Raw genomic sequence first — 22,004 nt, 5'->3', positions numbered from 1 at the left:
TATTTTATGAAACGATTAATGGTCAGTTTAATCGTAATTTTAATTTCCGATAGTGGAAGTGGAAGCAGGAGAAGGGGAAGATGTGGGGGTGAAGAAAGTACTATAGTGATGTGTTGTGCTATGACAGATGATGTTATGGTTAAGTAAATTACTTGAAATATTGTTAAACAACGCATTTCGATACGCATCTGTATTCAATCAGATGCTTAATAGTATAGAAAGCTCTTTATATTAATTAGTATGAACTTATTAAAATCTTACGCCTTATTATCTATTCAGTTGCTCCCTTTCCAATAATTACCATGGGTTATCAAAAAATTGTTGCATTATTTTGGATTACAATATGTGGATTGTGTTTAAATTATAATAATCTAATTTCGTGTATGAGTTTGGAAGAAAAAAATCAACTAAAGTAAGTGTAGTTTTTTATTTATTGCAAATATCATGCACTGCTTGCTTATCTAATGTAAAAAAGAAATAATATTCTACAGTTAATGCTGTCTTTTATCAACAAATTTTTTAGAAATATCGTTTTTATATTGATAATTCTTATACATCTAAGTTTCGTATTTATTTGTGATGAAGAATCTATGAAAAAACCGCTGTAGTGTCTTCGTATTATTGAGCTCGTAGAAAAACTACTAACCAAATACATGTATTTTATTATGTTAATGCTCTTCTTAAAAAAAAAGTTCCGATGACCTCTAATGTACTTCTACTAGGCCTACTAACATTGTATGATAACTTAGGAATTACTGAGGACCAGTTTTCTACTATTGATGATTGAATTGACCTTAAAACTTTCAGTTGAACTATCTGTAGATTTAGCTTTGTTTGTATACTTTAAAAATCGAGAATTTTGAGCACATTCTCAAATTTTAGCATTTAAAAACATTCATAGGTTATTTTAATTATTCTTTTGGATTTTAATGTTTTGGTTTATTACTGTTATTTCCTCAAACAATTCGATTGATTCTTATGAAACATATTTTAAGTACCATCAAAATCACAGTTGTTATACCTCTGTGATAATATATAATCTGGTAATTATTACATCTCTAAAACAAACGTATTTTTCAAACTAGTGAGTCTTGCAAAATTTTTCTGCAGGATTTAAAACTATAGGGGATATTGTGATCTGTTCCGTATCGTGATTTGTCGCGCCAACTACAATCCCCAAGGTGCCAAATAGATTTTAAACTTGCAAATTTTTAAAAAAAAAATATGTAGATGTTTGTCTGGGGGTGACTACGAGTTATACCTTTTGAGTTAGTCCCTTTCTATGATGTTTTTTTAGTTTCTCGCGGGCCACTGCCCAGAAGTTTCCAAGACTTGACGATTATTCTGCTGCAGATCACGAAACTGAAATCTCCCCAAGGGTGTCTATAATCAGGGGTCTGTCCAGACATTTTGTGAAAGGTGCGTTTTTGTAAAATTGTGAAAAAATAGCTCGTAATTTGTGAATATAAAATAAAGGTTAAGTCACATTCTTTCAACCAGGCTTTGGCTTTTGTGAATTTGTGCAACTAGGATCCTGTTATTGCTAAAAACTTTTTCAAGGAGTTTTTAAATTGTTAAGACATACAAGATTATGGTCAACACTGTAAGATTATAATTTAAAAAAATTACATTTTAAAAAATTAACAGCAATTGCTGCTGCTAAATTAAAGATGCAACATACAAATGTTTGGTATTTAGCCTATACTGCTGAACGCAGAATATTCATTTCGGACGAATAGAGGAAGAAGCATCTGCTGAAGACAAAACTTAGATCGTTTACATCTGTCTTTCTCCCCTCCCCCCTGGGAAGGGTTTATTCGATTAACAAAACAATAATGAAGATAAACAAATTTGTGAAGGGTCCTATTAAAAGATAAATTATTTTGTGAAGTGTTCGTTATTAAGTTAAAATATTTTGTGAAGGGTCCGTTTTTATGAAAAGATATTTTGTGAAAGGTCCGTTAACAAACCCAAATTTCTTCTAAACAGTCCCCTGCTATAATGCACACCAAAATTTTGATTCCATTTAATATAAAAAAATATGGAAAAAAATCTCAGGAAAGGGACAAACTCATTGCTACCCTCTGGCAGACAACTGCACATTATTTTTTTAAAAATTTCTGCAGGTACAAAATCTTGGCTTGGCAACGGTAATGGGCGAAAACCGACCCTAATATAGAAATATCCATGTGCACAATTTTTAAACTTGCCTGGCGACTTTTGTCTTTTATGGTCTCTGGGTACCATTCAAAATAATATTGAGTGAACATTTTTATTTCACAAAGATTATAAAGAGATTAAGGACTGTAACCCTGACCTAAACCTCCTAGAAGATAGAAGGCCTCAGCACAGATCAATTTAGTTGTCCGACGTAATGAACATAAACTATGCAGTGGATGAAAAATAAGAAAGATCTCACTATGTTTGAGCTACTGAGCTGCACAGTAGTGGTAAATATGAAAAATGTCAATACGTTGGGACTACTAAAGGATCAAATTTCTTGTTTATGGTGACCCATGCTGAGGCCTTCTCTTTTCTAGGAGGTATTCTCCTCCCCATCTGAACTGCCTAGCTTTCAAAGTTCTTCTAGTTTTTATAAATAAATGTACTCTCTAATAACCATCTAATCAATAATATATTGGAATATCAATTAATCTTTTGAAAAGTTTATCTGCACATAATTTTTTTTAAGCATTTATAGAATTCGGAAAGAATGTGATAACAGCAATAAAAACGTGTGACATGAATTTAATATTTTTAAGTTGTAAATATTTGATAAATTTCCTATTTCTTTTATATTTAAGATGAATCATATATATATATAACATTGTTGCTGAGTGTAAGGATTAAAACAGGGGTTTTAGGCAAGGAAGGAGGTTACGAAATTTATTCATTATCTTCATTATTGTTTTGTTAATTGAATAAACCCTTCCCGGGGCAGAAAACAAGAAAGATGGATGTAAACGAATTAAGTTTTGTCTTCAGCTGACGATTCTTCCAATATTCATCTGAAATGAATATTCTGCACTCAGCAGTATAGGCTAAATATCAAATATTTGTCTGTTGCATCTCTAATTTAGAAGCAGCAATTGCTGTTTGTTTTCGAAAATTTAATTCTTTTTATTATAATTTTACAGTGTTGAGCATAATCTTGTATCTATTTACAATTTAAAAACTCCTTGAAAAAGTTTTTTGCAATAACCGGACCTTATTTCCACAAATTCATAAAAGCAGGACCCTTGTTGAAAGAATGTGAGTAATTTTTTCACAATTTCACAAAAACCGGACCTTTCACAAAATGTCTGGACAGACCCCTGGTTACATTTTAGAGATTAAGGGAAATCTTAGTANTTTTTTTTTCATAAAAATATCAAATTGCCGGAGTATTAACTTGCTACAACTGCGAAAAATATTCTGTAAACATGAATCGTAGCAGTATGTTATGGAATCATTGTAATGGATAAATAAATAGAGCTTTTGTCGCAAAGAAATTCACTTCCTAATTTCATTAGAAGACCGAAAATTTTTGATACAAAACATCTTTCGTTTTTTTTTTCTTTTATTATGTGAAATTTCGTACTTAGAAATGGTTGTTATCTACCCTTAAAATGGAAGCTCAAAATAATAAATTTATTATCAATGTTTCAAAAAAAAAAAAAATTATGTACTGCGAACATTTAGTTAGACTTTGTGGTGCCCCCCTATCCTCTGGTGCCCTAAGCACGTGCTTAGTGTGCTTAATGGTTAATCCGGCCTTGTTGATGATAGAATTGACCTTAAAACTTCCAGTTGAATTATCTGTTGATTTAGCTTTGCTTGTATTCTTTAAAAATCGAGAATTTTGAGCACATTCCCAAATTTTAGCATTTAAAAACATTGATAGGTTATATTAGTTATTCTTTTAGGTTTTAATGATTTGGTTTATTACTGTTATTTCCTCAAAAATTTGATTCTTATGAAACATATTTTAAGTACCATCAAAATCACAGTTGTTATACCTCTGTGATAATATAAAATCTGGTAATTATTACATCTCTAAAACAAACATATTTTTCAAACTAGTGAGTCTTGCAAAATTTTTCTGCAGGATTTAAAACTATAGGGGATATTTTCCGTATTGTGATCTGTCGCGCCAACTACAATCCCCAAGGTGCCAAATAGATTTTAAACTTGCAAATTTTTTTTAAAAAAATATGTAGATGCTTGTCTGGGGGTGACTATGAGTTATACCTTTCGAGTTAGTCCCTTTCAATGATGTTTTTTTAGTTTCTCACGGACCACTGCCCAGAAGTTTCCAAGTCTTGACGATTATTCTGCTGCAGATCATGATACGGAAATTTCCTCAAGCGTGGCTATAATCAGGGGTCTGTACAGACATTTTGTGAAAGGTCCTTACTTAGTTCGTTTACATCTGTCTTTCTCCCCTCCTCCCTGGGAAGGGTTTATTCGATTAACAAAACAATAATGAAGATAAACAAATTTGTGAAGGGTCCTATTTAAAGATAAATTATTTTGTGAAGTGTTCGTTTTTATGAAAAGATATTTTGTGAATGGTCCATTAACGAACCTAAATTTCTTCTAAACAGACCCCTGATTAAAGACGCCATCGACTCCGCTTCTACTGAGCTGCACAGTAGCGGTAAATACAAAAAATGTCATTATGTTTAGACTACTAAAGGATCAAATATCATGGTTATGGTGACCCATGCTGAGGCCTTCTCATTTCTTGGAGGTATTCTCCCGGCCCCATCTGAACTGCCTAGCTTTCAAAGTTCTTCTAGTTTTTATAAATAAATTTACTCTCTAATAACCATCATGTCAATAATATATTGGAATATCAATTAATCTTTTGAAAAGTTTATCTAAACATAAATTTTTTTAAGCATTTATAGAATTCGGAAAGAATGTGACAACAGCAATAAAAACAGTATATACAGTTAACAGTATAAATAAAACAGTGTGGCAAGAATTTAATATTTTTAAGTTGTGTAAATATTTTATAAATTTCTTATTTCTTTTATATTTAAGATGAATTATATATATATAACGTTGTTGCCAAGTGGAACGATTAAAACAGTTCTTAGGCAGGGAAGGAGGGTACAAAAATTATTAATTATTAGACTGAGAACAGCTATAAATGTGCTCGATATAAGTTAGGAAAAATCTTGCGAAGTAAATCCGCAAAATGTTACATTTTAGGGATTAAGGGAAATCTCAGTAATTGTAATTGGTTTATTAAATAGGTTGCGCGATTCCCACAAGGAGCAAAGAGAAAAAATGTCTTACTTGCTTGAGCCAAAAATAGATTTAAGGACAGGATGTGAATTTAAAAGTGTGAGAAAGTGTTTCGATTAGAATAATGAAATATAAGAAAAGGAATTAATTATCATAATTAATTATATAAAACTGTAAAATTTAGTTTTCTAAATAAATGAGCAGCAATGAAAAAATTGGAAGTTACTACCTCTTGAAAGCATTGACTTCCAAGAAGATAATTATCCAAGTTTAGAATGATGTTTCAAACATCAGCTAAAAGCTACCATTTTAAGAATATTTTTTAAAAAGTGCCAAAATTAATTATTAAAAGGAAAAGAAACTGGCAACTGGGCTGATTTGCCATGGTTTGTTTTATTTAATATCAGATGAACACACATATTCATGTACAGGGATGATGAAGAAATCTCACTTAATTTTTTCCTTGCTAGAAGAAATGATTTCAGAATAAATTTATTTTCTATTTTATGATTCTGTGTAAGAATGAGAGAAACATAATTTTTTTCTTAATGTTATATCATCAGGCGTTTAAATTATTCTTTTTCTTTACAATCTAAATGATTCTTAATTTATTTGTTCATTAAATCTTACTGTATATATAACATTCAGTCTTTTTCCATAAGTTAAGACTTCTGCCAGGTATTTCTTTTTCTTGTAACTGTCAAAGATATTTAAAATCTAACATGTTTTAAAGTTATGTAATTTTTTAACGAATCCCTCTTATTGAAAATGTATCCCAAAAAATTGAATTGAATTCTATTACTAAGACATAATTTACTATGCAATTAAAATAAATAACAAACTGTCTTTATCAGAGCGAGGGTGATGGCAGGTCATTATCCTCTCCCTGTTAAAGAAAACATACAAATAAATAATCGTTGAATGTTAATCTCTATAATAATTAAAATTACAGTTTAGCAAGAATTATAATTTTAGTTCCAAAAATATCATTGAGCATTGGTCAGCAATGATTGCATTCAATTTCTGAAATTTAATAATTTTTGAAGGTTTATGCACCTAACCTATTTTGGTTTGGAAGAAAGCATATTAGGATGCTGGTAGTCGCTATTTATTATTTCCCCTTTCTTTGACAACCGTTCTTGTTTTATTTGGTTTCTCAAGTGATATAAGGTTTTTTAAAATTCTGTAACTTAATATTGACTCTCTATTTAATATATTTATTAATGGGGTAATGAGTAAATGGTTGTTTAAAATAAAAAGAGGGAAAAAAAAGGAGAATCAGTGAGTTACGTTGTAAATAAATAAGAAGCTCTTTAAGCAATAATTTTCAACACTTGGGTCGACAACGGCATTTATATATTTACTTTTTTCCGCAATCTATTCTTTAGCTTATTTATTCTTTTCTTGATATGTCAATAAAAATTCATCAATCATTTGTTTTAAAATAATGAAAGAAGCTGAAATGTTATTATTGTGTATGTAAAATCAAGTTTTACCAATAAATATCAATCTGTTTTTGGTCCCCTTCCCCTCAAATTTAAATTCTGGCTGACAACGACCATGATAGGTAGCATTAATTAATTTGGTTTAAAGTTCGTCATTATGTGTTCTTTAAACTATTAAGAAAAACAATTTATGCTTACATTATTTTAATTTACGAAATTGGACATTTTTCCGATGGGTTCGGAATATTGACCCTCCAAATATCCGCAATCTATAAAATATGGTCCCAATAGTTTGGGCAGAAAAACGGTTGACAATTTGGACCCCTTAATGTTAATTTATTTTTTTCCATATTGCTTTTTGCACACAATTTTAAAACTCTTCTATCTGAACTAATTCCGTGCAAAAAATTACTTTTCAAAATTATTTATTAGTTAATTTGAGAATGGTTGAAAAAACATTGAATTGTTAGGTATTCTAATTTACACACCAATTTAATCTGCATAATTTTAAATTAAAAGATCCAAAATTTGAAGAAAATCTGTGGAATAGTTGTAATGAAAATTTAAAAACCCGATTACTTTGAGAGGGCTAAATGCGAGCGAAGTCAAATTAACATTAAGGGGCCTAACCGCTCTGTTCCGTAAATCTTTGAGATCATATTTTCCAGATTGTATCTCCCTTCCCCCCGCTCGGTTTTGAGGGTCAAGAATCCTAAATCGGAAGGAAAAAAAAATTTGTTAATGCATGTAAAGTACCATCTTCTGTTGGATTTCGTAACTTAAACTATAGTTTGCTCAAATTAACCTTAATTTGCATATTTAAGGTTAGGTAGTAGAACCATTAAGATTGGGAGCAAGTATGCGAATCATTACATATAACAAAAGTTTTTTTTTTAACAAAAGTTTTGTACATTTAGTGCTAGGTAAATAAATAAAATGAGATAAGAAATATGTAATAAAAAATACACTTTTGGTCATTCTTAGGAAATAATTTTTAAGATTTTAAAAGGTTCATTGTTTTATTTAGCATGCATCTCTTTCCATTTTAACACCAATATTATGACCGGTCAACGTAGCCATCTTAGGTTTATGTAACAATTAAAAATAATAAGTATAGGGGCCTAATATATTTAAGCCCCTTAATAACTCATATATTTATGGTTAAAAAAAATTTCTGTAAATTTATCCATAAATATATAAGTAGGCCGTTCAACTACGGCCATAAAATAAAATATGGATTTTTGCAAAAGACGTGTGCAGGCAAACTTCAAACGCTCTGTTTTTCACTCAAAAAGGAATTTTCGTCACTACGAAAAAACTGGTTGTGTACCAGTTTTTATTAATATTATAAAAATTTATTCTTAATGTATTAAACAATAATTGTCCATGAAGTAACATCTTTTTTACCTATCAGCTTTGCATTACAAAATGAATGTACGTTACTAAAAATTACACATTATTTGCAATTCTTATGAATTACAGAAATACCAATTTACCTAAATGATGTATGATGCTGTTTAAAGTAGCGAAGTTTTTAAACTGAAATTGCCAATTTTCTTTTTGTTGCTTTCGATCAGTGGTCAGATATAGCGTTCTACAAGTAACGAAACTGTTGTAGTCGCTATTTTTTCCGTAGTTTGTAGTGTAGTGCACTACTTTTTAAAAGAAGTAGTGCGATACAAAAAAAGACAGTAGTTTGTATCGATTCCTGTCAACTACTTTTAACGTTAGTTAAATAAAGAAACAGAGTTCAAACGCAAAAAAATTTCGAATCTGATAGGTGTAAATCCTTTGCGGGCCCGTCAACGTACGCAATAAGAATGCATCTGTGGCCGAAAGTTAAAAAGATCTACGTGTGATGCTCGGAAAAATCGGTGCGAAATGGGTCTAGTTATTCTTGAGACATCGAATTTTAAATATCTGACTTTTTTAAAATTCGATTTTACAGGAACTATAAAGTACGTTTTTAGGTCTGATTTCGTAACTTAAAATATCGTCTGCATTAATCAATTAGCATATTTGCGGCCACTCCCTCAAACCATTAAAATTGAGTCCTAGAACGTAAAGATCCGATCATTAGATCAAAATTTATTTAGGGCCGTCCATTTTTTGAACTGAACTTTATTACTTGGAGTATACAAAAAAAGCATTGATCTCTTAAATGACATATTTGAAAACTTCCTAGCATTTCTTAAATTTCTATCGTGAAAAGCATTGAGTTTGAAAGTTTAAAGAACAAATTCGCAAAAAGGGCTTTGGAATAAAAAACTATTTCATGTAAACATGAATTAAAATTTCATAATATCTCCTCATATTCCTAATATCCAAGCCAATTTTTTATTCAAAATCATTTTGAATATTGATGAAAGTTAAGTTTGTCTTCTAAAAGCAGCGAGGTAGTGACTATATTTCGAAAGTAGTTTGTAGTCTCTACATTTAAAAAAAAAAGTAGAGATAGTTAACAATAAAGAAAATGTAGTTTTTCCGACCACTGCTTTCGATTATAGAAAATTAAGACCATTTTGGCCGAATATGTCATTGCAAACAATGGTTGCTCTTCCTTGTAATCTCAGAATTAATAAAATAGCTTGTTGCCTATTTAAGAGATTGCTGGGACGTGGCAATAGTTTCTTAAAATAGAACCTATCTATTCATTTACCATTTATGGTCTGTCGATTAGACATTAAAAGTCTGGACGCGTCGGAGGTGATGGATAGAGCGGTCTACTTACGCTTGTATGGAACACATCTCGTGTAATTGTACAGATTGGTGTATTTCATGAATAAAAGAATTCTGGCCGATGTTCAAGTTGATTTCAGGTATAATAAGTTCCAACTCTAGGTCAATGTTGAATTTTGGAGATAAACCAACTGTAAAACCTCTATTTTGAACAAATGACAAAGGAAAAGTGGTTGCCAATTGCATGCTTTAGTGATTTTATCCAAGTATGATGAGTTTATAAACTAAAAGAACCATTGTAATGCTTGTGGAATTGTAATGTTGTTAATGTTTTCTTCTTATCTTCTTTTTTTTATGAGCTGCTTAAGTCAACGGTTCCCGAAAGGTGTTCCGTGGAATTATAAATAGGGGTTTTGAGTGTTAGAATATTTTTTTTACCAGTAATAATTATATTTATATCCACTCAATATTCCATAATTTTTTAAGTATCTCGGTTGTTTATATAAAATTATTTATGCATTGCCAATGAATTAAAAGCATATTTAAAAAAATAATTTTTTTTTTCGTAACAATACATTTAAAACACTTTTTGGAAAAAATGTGCTTACATTAAGAATTCCATAAATATTTCTCATCAAGCTTTTCAATTCGAAATAAAATAAGTCAAGATAAAGAAGTCTGTTTCTATTCTTAACGTTTATAACAGTTCTTTTTTGAAAACCGTTATTCTGCTGATTTATATCATTTTCTACAAATGCATACACCAATAACACAAATTCATGATTTAAAATCTTTCATTTTCTTCACATTAAATAATTTCAACATATTTTTTTTAATACTAAATAAGTAACGTGATGTAAATTAAAACGTACAGAAACGTTGCTATTATTCCTGCAAAGATCTTTTCACATTAACGACTGCCTAGTGAGTAACGAGTTCCTAGTGATAATCAAGTTAATTTGCAGATTAACTGTGTAATTAGAGAAATGAAACAGTTTTTGACACTTTAATAGATGGTCCTAGATAATCTGCACATAACCTAAATAATCTATAGAATAACTTATTTCTGCACTTTAGTGGTAGCATTTAAACAAAATTTTACTTAAAATAATAACCATTAAATTTTGCTTCACCAATTTGTTTCCAATTACGATTGGTTGCACATATTTTTTTTTCTTCTTCATTTTAACTTAATTTTATTTATTTTACAGTATAAGACTTATGATAGTAATAAAATACTTATGTTGAATTTAATTCATAGGTTACATAAATTATTTAATAACACAATGTATAAGTTAAGCTAGAAATTAAAGCAGAGATGGAAAGTTTCTTTGACAGTGGGAAAACCTCTCTCACGCAGGAAGAAATAAAAGAAACTCTTATTTTTTTAAAAAAAAGAAAGAAAGAAATATCAAATACTATTACAGCAATTTTTTAAAATGGTTTAATTATAGCTACAATCTAGTTTTAACTAATGGCAATCAATTTCTAGCTAAATACCATAATCAAATTTTATGAATACAGTTAAATTATTTAATCATAACCATATCGTGTTATCACTATGGCTAATGGTATATTAATTTCTATGAACAAATGCAGTTAATTATGAGTTCCCAAAACAACTCTTAATGTGCTAGAGGTATTTCTAATTTGATATGTATGCATTGCATAATCAACGGCATTTTTTAACTTATAAAATAATAATAATAACGTCTAAACTGTATGAATATCCTTTAAAAATAAGAAAAATTGAAAAAAAATTTATTTTCCCCTTCTGCAAAGTCAAGTTAATCATAAATTTTTTTTTTCAGAGAACAATCCAAAGAAATGTTTTATCATGCTTATCAAGCTTACATGGTAAGTAACAATTTTATTAATTTCTTCTCCGTTGAACTGTATTGTCTATATGCCTGTGTTTTCTACTATTATTCAATTTTAAATCATAGCCATGAATGATTTTTTTGTATTTAAATATTTTATGCCTTCACTGTTATTTTGTGCTTTTTTGAAATTTGTCTTTGCTTCGTTTAATTTCATTTGTTCATCTTTCAAATTCATGACAATAAACATGAACGAAATGTAATATTTTTCATAAGCATAATACATTTGATGGAAAGCAATCTGAGCTTGGAATATTGGTTGTACCGTTGCGCAAAGTAAACAAAAACACACAAAAGATAAGAACTCTATATTGGTCAGATTTTATGATGCAATGATTAGCAAATTTATTTTAAATATGCTATATTAATAAGCTCGGGCGAATAAGTTATGAAATCAGATACAGAAAGACGCACATTCTCTGAAAACACACTTCAAAAATTATTGGAATTTTAAAATTTTTTTTGCTAATTTATCTTTTTTTTTTTTTTTTTTTTTTTTTTTTTTTTTTTTTTTTTTTTTTTTTTTTTTTTTTNTTTGCTGCGCGAAAGCTGTAAAACTTCGAAACTTGAAATTACAAAGGTGTGTAGAGCATAATGGAGAAACAAAAAAAAAAACAAAAAAAATTTAAATTTCGATTATGTGTTTGAGAATTATCAACCGTTATGGTAAACTTATAGTAAAAAAAAAAAAATATTATGTGGGCTGATCTACTGCCCGCTTAGAATACAACTAGAAAGATAATATTCGACGTGCTAAAAGGGCCATTTTCATTTACGAATTTAACGCATATTTTTTTTGAAAATCCAATTTGTTCTAACGTTACAGCAATTTCAAATGTTTTTTTGTGAATACCTTTTTTACTTTTTTTCTTGCTTTTTTAAATAATGATTATTTATCCAATGTTGTAGAAAAATATATAAATTTTTTTCGAGTTCTTCATTTTATAACTTTTGCACTTAATGTCAAATTTAACAAACAAACAAAGTGAGAGAGGGAGACATTAGATGTTGCCAGATATAAATCTTAAGATCTCAACATTTGTATCGAAAATTTTAAATGTATAATACTAGTTTCAAGTGAGGTAAAAACTGTTTCTAATTTGAACTGTCATACATTATAAAGTTATTTTTATATATTGTTAATTAGTGAAAAAAACAGCTCTCATTTATTATTTCTAAGTGTGTCACATATTTTGTGTTCCTAAGTTTAAAAAAAAAAATTGTACAAGTTTTTTTTTTTTTTTGCAAGTACAGTTGATCATTTTTTTAAATCCAATTAATCGTTCACTTTGTTACTATAAACAAAATGTTCTTATATAAAATTATAATACATACTTATATATTTTATAAACAAAATGCTTTTTTCTTGGGGGGGGGGAGGGGAGATATATCGACTTTTAAGGACTTTTAAAACGTAAAAATGAATGCGAGGCAACCACGGGGGTTGGTGAGTGGAGCCTCCTGGACTCCTTTTCAAAATCATTTTATATAAAATGATATCATATTTAACTGTCTATATAAGAACTTTATTTTGCTTACTGCGAAATTCCGATTGTTGATATTCATTCTTAGTGAATGAGTAAAATTAAAGTAATGTGAAGTAATAATTACATTTATTTTTACTCATTATTGTGCATTATGTAGGATTACTCTACAAGAATCTTAGATTATTGCGAGTTTGCACTCACGGAATCAACTATAAAACGTAGCATTGTACTATTTTTCTGAAATTCTTGACTTAAAAGAAATTATAAGTAAAATTTTGAAGCTTCAAATGGCAATTAAATTATTCACAGTTAATAGCTTTTTTTTTTTTTCCTGAGGGATCAGTGGTTTAAAACTCGCAATTCAACTGCGTTTTGAAAAACTTCTAATTCTTTTCTTTTATCTATACATATGAATCATTTTTTAAATCTTTTATGTACCCTTTTTTATTCCAAGTCTTATGACCTGGTATTAAACAAGCATATGTAGTTTTAATATGGTGCTGAAATCAGGTATGTATCAGCAATATTACTTTTTATTTTCAAAATTTTACTAATTTCTGAAAATTAGTTCGTCGATGTGATGTGACAGCTTTCTAAAATCTATGTTTTACTTTCTGATGGTTTTCACCTTATCTTCTAAAAGCAATTCTTACCAAGTAGTTTATTTTAAAAGTGTTACGATTCTGACGTAGAACTGCTATATGCAGTTAAAAAATTTTATTGGCAATACATGTATCTTTCTTATCTATAATTAGCATCGATTCTTCCATTTGCTGTATTTGTTTATAGTGCTCTTTAGATTACAGTAAAGCTGGTTTTATGAAACACTTAATAGTCGAAATTGCTTTTAAAGGTTAACGTTAACGTAAGTCTTGTAGTGAATGTTAAAAATAATTATCTTTCTGAGAGGAATTTTCAGTTCTATTATTATTATTATTATTTTTAAGTTTAATTCATTGATCACGCAACAAATGAAATATAGTCATACTCATTTATGACTGTAGTTTGATTATAGTGTTAAGAGATGTTCATGAAAATAAAGCGCTCGGCAATGTTTTTTTAAAAAAATTATTTTTATTTCCAATGGCTAGGCAAAAAGGTACAAATAAGAAAGATGAAATAAATAACGAATACAAATGTACGTAGGATAACAAAGAAAGAAGACCGAAGTCATTGCCTTAAAAGTTCTCTTGCTTCCCAATATCTTGAGGACTCAGTGTGTCAGTGTGAAGCACTGCACATAGAAGCAGGTGGTCCCTACCCAATTTCTCTCCAGATTTACAAAGTGGACAAAAAGGCGTGGTGGAATGGAAAGGCCTATGCGGTATAAGTAAGCAGAAAGACAATCGTGGCCTGTATATAAGCGGAAGGCCGCAACTGCATCACGTCTTGGTTTGCCGGGAATTAAAGAAGATCTTGCATTTCTCCAACTTTTCAAAGCTGTGCGAGTCTGAAGGTCTCGCAATGAATTTTTTTTTTTTTTTAGTGTGACCACCTGCATAGCATAAAAAGTATATCATTAAAATTTGTCATCTACTCCAGCATATATTTGAAAAATTTACATTCTGTCTATCATGTATGCATATGAAACTTGAAGTATTTCTTAGAAATGTTATCTAATCTGTTTATTTGTGTGAATGAAACAACTGGTCGGGTGAAAAACTATCATCTGCTGAATTAAACTTGTTCAAGGAATAAAAAAAAAAGACCTGGAAATGCGCTTCATATTAAATTTTAGTAACAGTTTTACTTATTCTTCTTCAGGATACTTTCTATAAAAAAAAATTTATGCACCTGTATGGAAATATTTATTAAAGTTTTCAATGAACACTGGTTCCTCTTTTTTTGGAGTGACTTTGTTTTTTTTATGAAAAGTAGATTTTTACTTAATTAAATGTCGGCACCTACAAGAGGATATTTTAGGGGTAATGTTAGCCCATCACGAAACAAATTATCGTTAAATCGAACTCTTCGCGAAATATTTTATCGTTAAAACGGACCCTTGTCAAAATATTTTATCATAAAATGGACCTTACACAAAATAATTAGCGATTAGGTTTTAAAATCAAATCTTGAAGTCTCTTCACAATATTTTTCATTTTAGAAGCGGAGTGGATGGCGTCTTTAATGTATTAGTTAACTACCAAGACATGTTTTTTTTTAGTTTTTTCACACATTCTCAAAAACAGGAGACTGCCAAAAAGTAATCGATTCTACGATAATTATACATTCAGATAATTGTGTGCAATTTTTTTTAATATAAATTCCCATAAACTTGATTTTTCTGTAAATAGTTGGATTTTTTGATAGTTTTTCATTAGGAGAATTTTTTATAAATATTTTTTACAGAATTCTTGGTCTAACAATAAATTCGTTCTTTTTCAGTGTGAAAAAAAAATCTAATTTCGATATCGTCAGGTTGCGAAGTAAAAAAATAAGTAAATACATAATAAATTGTTAGTGTTTATCTCCATCGAGTTGTGGACAAGCAATTGGGCGAGTTGCTGATTAATAAATATCGACTCTCGATATCGTCAAGATGTGAAACAAAAAATAAATAAATACATAATAAGTAAAGCAATAAATTGTTAGTGTTTATCTCCATCGAGTTGTGGGCAAACAATTACTACGAAATTTAACGTCTCGTTATTGTGCCAAAGTCCGATTTCAGAATTTCTGACTAAACTTTTTTAGACAGTTTTCTTTTTCATTTTTTTTCTTTCTTTCTAATTTTTTTTTTAAAAATTTAGGGTTGTCAGTACCACCGTAATTTTTTATATATCGAGTTTTTAGGACACATTGAACTATATTTGTTGTTGAAATCGCTCCATGAAGTAATAGGGTTCTTTTTGGGACGTTACTTTTTTGTTACTCATAAATCAGGGAAATGATTAGCTTCCCTATGGTTACGGTCAAAGTTGCGAAATTAACCTATAAATTTTAATTATAACAAAATTTCTTAAATAGTCATTCAAAAATAATTCAACGTTTGATCGCGATTAACTATCAAAACTGTTTGACCGTTATTAAAATTTCCAAATCTGATTTTAAAAAATTACGTATCGCAAAATTTAATCCACAAAATTTTATTTTTCAGATTTCATTTTACAGGATGTCCTACAATTATCGCAAAAAGTAATTTTGGTTAAAAACACTGGTTTCTTATTAAAAATTAAGAAACTTTTAATGATTCATTTAATATTATTAATTATAGAATATCATGGCTAAAACCTTAATAATTTCTACTGTTTTGCTTGCTCTTACTCTTATTAAAATTCTCAATCTATTACCGTTACACCTAAATGTGTGGAATTTCGTTTGTGGGCTGTTCATATTATAGTAGGTCATATGGTACTATGGAAGATCGTACAAGATCATAGGGCGTTAAATAATTCGATCTGGGCGAATGACCAAAGAACGGGAAATTACAGGACCAAGGGATGACTCAGCAATACTCAAAATGTTGCTCAACATTGAAAATGCCTGGCTCTTTCGTGTTGCGTGTTCCGTTTTTGGATAACTCAAAATCTCAAAATCGTTCACTTTTTTATTCTTTATACGTATTTCATTAGTAACGTAGTGTTGTGCGAAAGGCGCAAAATTCAAATCTCTCGTGAATTTAAACTTTTACCTGTTTGCACAAAATTTCTATTTAACATGTTTTTCATACTTTTTTCATTATTTTGTATTAATTTAGATCAAAATAAATATTATAATTATCATTTCAACGATTTATGATGGCTATGAAATACAGCATGAAGCACCGGTGCCTTTTTCTGTGTTAATGGTAAAATCTCCCAAACACGACTCACTCCCAAATAATAATTTTTCAAATTTGCAATTATTTAAATCTAAGAGAAACAGTTAATCATCATTGAAATTTCTTTGATTAAAATCGATAAGTGATAAATATTTGAATATGAATAATTTAAAAAATACATTAAACTACTTTTTTTTAAATTTTTTATTTTAGTACAAAAATAATTCAGATAATCTGAACAGATTTTTTTAGTAACTATTGGACTGTTTTATATAATTAAAAGAAAATATCAAAAAATTAATTTTACTTGTAATTAGAGCATTAGAAAAAAAAATGCATAAAAGGAACACCGGTGTGCCATCACAGGGTTAAATAAAGGTAGTCATTTGTGACAAAAAGTAAACAAAGGTAAAAGGAAATTAATCTCTTAAGTTTTACATAAATGATCAATTTTATGTAAATGAACTGTATTCATGATTTTGAAAAAAAAGTATTTATTTTGTAGGATCATGCATATCCTGCTGACGAGCTTATGCCTCTAAGTTGTAAAGGGCGATATCGTGATATTGAACCCAATCGTGGGGACATAGATGATGCTCTGGGAAAGTATGTTTACTTTTCTCTGATAATAACAGTGTGGTTAAAATTAACCTGGTTGTACTCTGAGGTTCGTAGTGCTGGTTATTTTAAACAGATCCTAATAAAACTACATAAATATTATATTATGTAAGTCATGTGGTAGAGATTCGTGGGTAAAAAAATTTAGTTTTAAATTTTGACAGTAACTGATGCTGTATTGCAAAAACCTATGCAAATTAACAGTTCTTCTAATTCTACAACAAAAGATGCAGTAGCCAGCTCAAAGATCACGTGTCAAGGACATGTGACCAATAAAAGATCTGAAAGCTAGCATTATCCACTGTGTCTCCTTCTTGTATATGATGCTGTTATACACCTTCAGCATAATATTGACCAATAAGGTATACGATTGGAGCAGACAGATAATAAAATATTATGTTGTTCTTTAAAATGTGAGCTGTTATTGTAAATTGTTACAGCACCACCCATAAGCAAAATGTGAAATTATTTTTCCGTTTGCAATATTATTTACAAAACATATACTTGAAGATTGAACTGGAACTACGAGTCTCTGAGTACTGATAGTTTAATTTTAACCGTCATGTGTATTCAGTAACTTTGAAAATTAAAGTAAAAAAATTATGTACATTTAGTTGTTCTTTATAAAATCTACTTGTAATGGTTATTTACTAAGTGTTAATCTTTCTTTTCAGTTTTTCTTTAACTCTTGTTGATACACTGGATACTTTAGTGGTAAGTTATTTATTATTGTAGGTATATATAGTAATTTTATTTCTCCTTTGGATTTAAATTTGTTATTGATGTGTATTATATTTTCAGGTGCTAGGTGATTTTGATGAGTTTGAGCGAGCTGTTAAAAAAGTTATCAAAGATGTTTCATTTGATAGTGATGTCATTGTTTCTGTTTTTGAAACTAATATACGCATGTTGGGGTGTGTATGCCTTTTTCTGTCATTTTATTTTTATTTTTGTTAGCATTGTTAAAAATATATTTCTTGGTGTTTAAATCAATTTTTGTTCTTTAATTTAATTTAGTATAGTGTTTTTTATAATTATTTTGTGAGTTAATGGTATTTTATTCATTTGTGGTTTAATGACACAATTCATTCATAACAACTTATTTCATTATTAGAGTCAGAGTTTCTCAAATGAAATGCTTATTTATGAATTTTGTTAAAAGATGACCTTGTATTTTTACAAAGAAAATTTATTCTATCATAATTTTAAGTTCTAAAAAAAAAAAAAATTTTTTTTGTATTGAATAATTGTAAAATAGAAAATTATATACCAATTGAGGTTTAGATTGAAACTAAGAATTGAAATGACACTTCGCTTTGTAACTGGCAAAATTTTTAATTTAAAATGAAAAAAATAATAAGAAATTTTTTGACAAAGCCTTTTTAATTTTTTTTATTAATGAATGAAGCATAAATGTCGGACAAATGAAAAATTTATTTTAAAAAAATGTATTAAATTTGAATATTTGCAAATAGTATATATTTATTTTTTATGAAATATGTTTATTAATTTTTCTTTTGAAAAGTTGAAAAACTATGAAAAGATGGTAGTTTAGTGTAATTGTGAAACAGCTATAATAATGTTACTTGTATATTTTTTATTAATTAAGAATTTTGTTTCCTAGGGGTTTAGTAAGTGGTCATATATTAGCATCCTATACTCAAGATCATCTAAAAAGGATGCCATGGTATCAAGGAGAGCTACTAAATATGGCTAGGGATCTTGGGTACAGACTTCTTCCTGCCTTCAATACAACCACTGGTGTGCCTCACCCTAGGGTGAGTGTTAAATATTCCACTTTCTCCCTTATTATTTTATCTCCTAAAATATATATATTGCAGTGGAATGAATGAATCTGGTTATTATTTACAGTAACTAACAATTATTAATAATAATCAAATCTTTTGCTATATGTGCTTATTATTGCTACATGTGGCATTTATTTTAAAAGTGATGTATCTCCATATTTTTGAAATACAGTAGAGTCCCGATTATCCGAGCCCCGGTTATCCGAGTTTCCGCTTTAACTGAGCTATCAAATATTTCAAGGATATTTTTCTGTTCTAGTTTATTTTTAAAAAAACCGCTGAAAAAAAAATCTGAATTTTATCTTCCAAACACTCAGAAAAACAAAATCCAACAACTTGGTCTGATGAAATTATCGTTAATATCATCAATAATGATAATGAATCTAGCGAAGATGATGAAGACAGTGATTATTAAAATCAACATATAAAAATCTCTCATACAGATGGACTCAAAGCTATCGAATGTACTATTGAATATATAGAACAACAAAAAGAGGCGACACCAGCCTTCCTGTAATCCCTAAAAAAGACGAAACATTACTACAGAAAAGTGCCAAAGTTACGTAGAACGAAAAACGATTAAGGACTTTTTTTAAGTAAAAACTATTTAATTCTCGTAAAGTATGCTTTTTAAATGTTTTGAAGCAAGCTTTTTAATTATAATATGAATTGTATGTGGTATACTCGTATACTTTTTGTATTTCTTAAATATACGTTCTCTTTTTCTTTCCGTTTTTATACTCTTCGCTTTAACCGAGTTTTTCGGTTATCCGAGTTTGTTGCGGTCCCCATTAACTCGGATAATCGGGACTCTACTGTATGTATTTTATACATAATTGTATTTTATTTAGCCATATTTTTCATAATGAAAGGGAAGTATTTCCATTAAAATCCTATAAAAGATGACCTGAGTAAATGTTTGTATTTGTTTTCCTGCGCATAGACTTGCAGGAAAAAAAAACTATTTTAAAATTAATTTATAAGAAATATTTCACATACAATGAAATGACCCATACATACTTTTGATAAATAATGCACAATAAATGGCTATTATTAAAAATCACAAGGAAGGTAATTAATTATTCTATGGCTAATTATTATCAGTATTTTTTTAAAAATTATCCCATTGATAACGCTAGGAAATAAATTTGTTTTCTGCTGCATGACATTTTTGAGTGGATCTTAAATATTTTCGTGTCACTGATTTTAAGTTTAATCGATTTCTATCTACAATAAATTATTTTTACAAATTACAGTTTTTATGCAATCTAATTATATATTCTTAATCAGGATTTTTTAAAATTCACTCAAGTGAATATTAAATGTTCCCACTTCTCTGTTACAAGGCAAGGTAGGAAAATGGCAGTAATATTTTTTAGTTTGTGATATGATCGTTAAGGTCGTTTGTTTTTGTCTTAAGTGTTGTTATCAAACACAGACAAGTGTATGGATATTTATATAAACCTATACATTCTTTATAAACTTGTTCATTCAGACAAAAAATAAACTAAACACAAAATACCATTTTTAAAAAAATCTAACTTTCAAAAGAAAATTAATTTTTGATTTGATGTCCCCACATCTGAATCAGGTAAGATCAAGTACTTGTATAAATGCAACAAATTATTTTTGGAGCAGAACTATTGGCAGGGAACAAAAAAATTCATGGCCAAATCTTAATAAAAATTTTCTATGCTGGCAATAATTTTAATTTCATCTTGTAGATATTTATCCATAATTTGCTATTTAACTAATTAATGTATCTTATTTTTACAACTTAAGTTTGCAAAATAAAGTTATTCATCTTTAAAAATAAATAATAATAAATTCAATTGATGAGAGCTGTTGGTTTTTGATAATCAATCTCTGTAGATTATTTGTAATTATAAAAAGTTTTGTTGCAGAACACTAGATATTATTTTGCTCTGGGATCAAAGACAATATCCAGAGACTATGATAATTTCTCAAAAGTATTATTTTTGAAATGGCTTTTAATATTTTTGCTCTAACAAATATTTTATTTTAGATCAATCTTCGTTATGGTTTGAAATCTCCTAAACTTGGAGTTGTGAGAGAGACATGTACTGCTTGTGCTGGGACTATGATTTTAGAATTTGCTGCTCTAAGTCGTTTGACTGGAGAAACCATTTTTGAAGTAAAGTTCACTTTTTAAAAAATTTTGTTAAATTGCGGGAAATGGTTTTATAAGCATATAATACTCTACCTAATAGCATCTTTTGAATGTTAAAGTAGTCTCCCCCTTCCAACTGTACTCAAATGTCAAAAAAAAAAGGTAGTTAGCAAGTGAAAATTCTAACCTGTTCTGGTTAGTCTAATCTGATGATGATTTTGTTTTCAACAACCTTTATTTTACCCAACCTTTATTAACCCAAGGACCTGGAAGGCAGTATCATAAAATGGAAAACGGTCATCCAATCATAATTTTTTAAATGTAACTTACAGTATTTTAGATTTTCTACTGACTATTTTAGAAAAATTATGTAGATGCAATTCTGAAATCAACTTTTTTTGAAAAGTTACTTAATATTACACTGTTATCTTAGTTTTTTGATAATTATCTTTGCATAATTAATAGCAATAAAAATTTTCAGCCAGTTTAAACAATACAAAAAGTAGCAACAGGAAAAATTTTTAAAATTAGCAGTATTAAATTACATACTACTTAAAATACATCTATCAACAAACCTATAATTTTATTTCTTTGCATGTTTTGAAGTACTAAAAGTTATCAATTATTATTTCTCTTTAATAAAGGAACACCTTTATTTTCAATCTTTTTTTGAAATGTATAATATGGTTGAATAATACTCTATCAAAGTTTTGTCAAGAGAAAAAATCAAATCGCAAAAATTTAACCTAAAATTCAAAATGGTGAGGAAAGAGGCCTCTATAAAACATAACATGACGAGGTCTATTGCAGGGTTAGTGTTAAAATGCCAAGTGTCAAAAGTGGTTTCAACAGCCAAAAACTATAAAAATATGAGTTGAAAGCTTAGAAAATCAAAATGAAAGTAAATATGTGCATTTTCATAACACTTAATTCAAATCACATTTATTAATTATTTAATATA

General features: G+C 28.8%; 1 protein-coding gene across 3 annotated transcripts in view; it reads left to right on the top strand.

Moving 5' to 3' along the window:
- Positions 1-56: 56 nt before the first annotated feature.
- The window catches only part of LOC107446095 (ER degradation enhancer, mannosidase alpha-like 2), a 48,661-nt gene continuing 26,713 nt past the window's right edge, over positions 57-22,004 (top strand). For all 3 annotated transcript variants that reach the window (XM_016060650.3, XM_016060648.3, XM_016060647.3), the window contains exons 1-7: positions 57-412; positions 11,171-11,216; positions 16,992-17,092; positions 17,779-17,818; positions 17,906-18,018; positions 18,729-18,882; positions 20,939-21,067. In XM_016060650.3, the coding sequence (XP_015916136.1) occupies positions 303-412; positions 11,171-11,216; positions 16,992-17,092; positions 17,779-17,818; positions 17,906-18,018; positions 18,729-18,882; positions 20,939-21,067 (693 nt within the window). In that variant the 5' untranslated portion in view covers positions 57-302. The remainder of the gene's footprint in view (positions 413-11,170; positions 11,217-16,991; positions 17,093-17,778; positions 17,819-17,905; positions 18,019-18,728; positions 18,883-20,938; positions 21,068-22,004) is intronic.

This window comes from Parasteatoda tepidariorum, chromosome 1, assembly GCF_043381705.1.
Source record: "Parasteatoda tepidariorum isolate YZ-2023 chromosome 1, CAS_Ptep_4.0, whole genome shotgun sequence".
Taxonomy (NCBI): Eukaryota; Metazoa; Arthropoda; class Arachnida; order Araneae; family Theridiidae; genus Parasteatoda; species Parasteatoda tepidariorum.
This window is presented reverse-complemented; position numbering and strand designations above follow the sequence as displayed.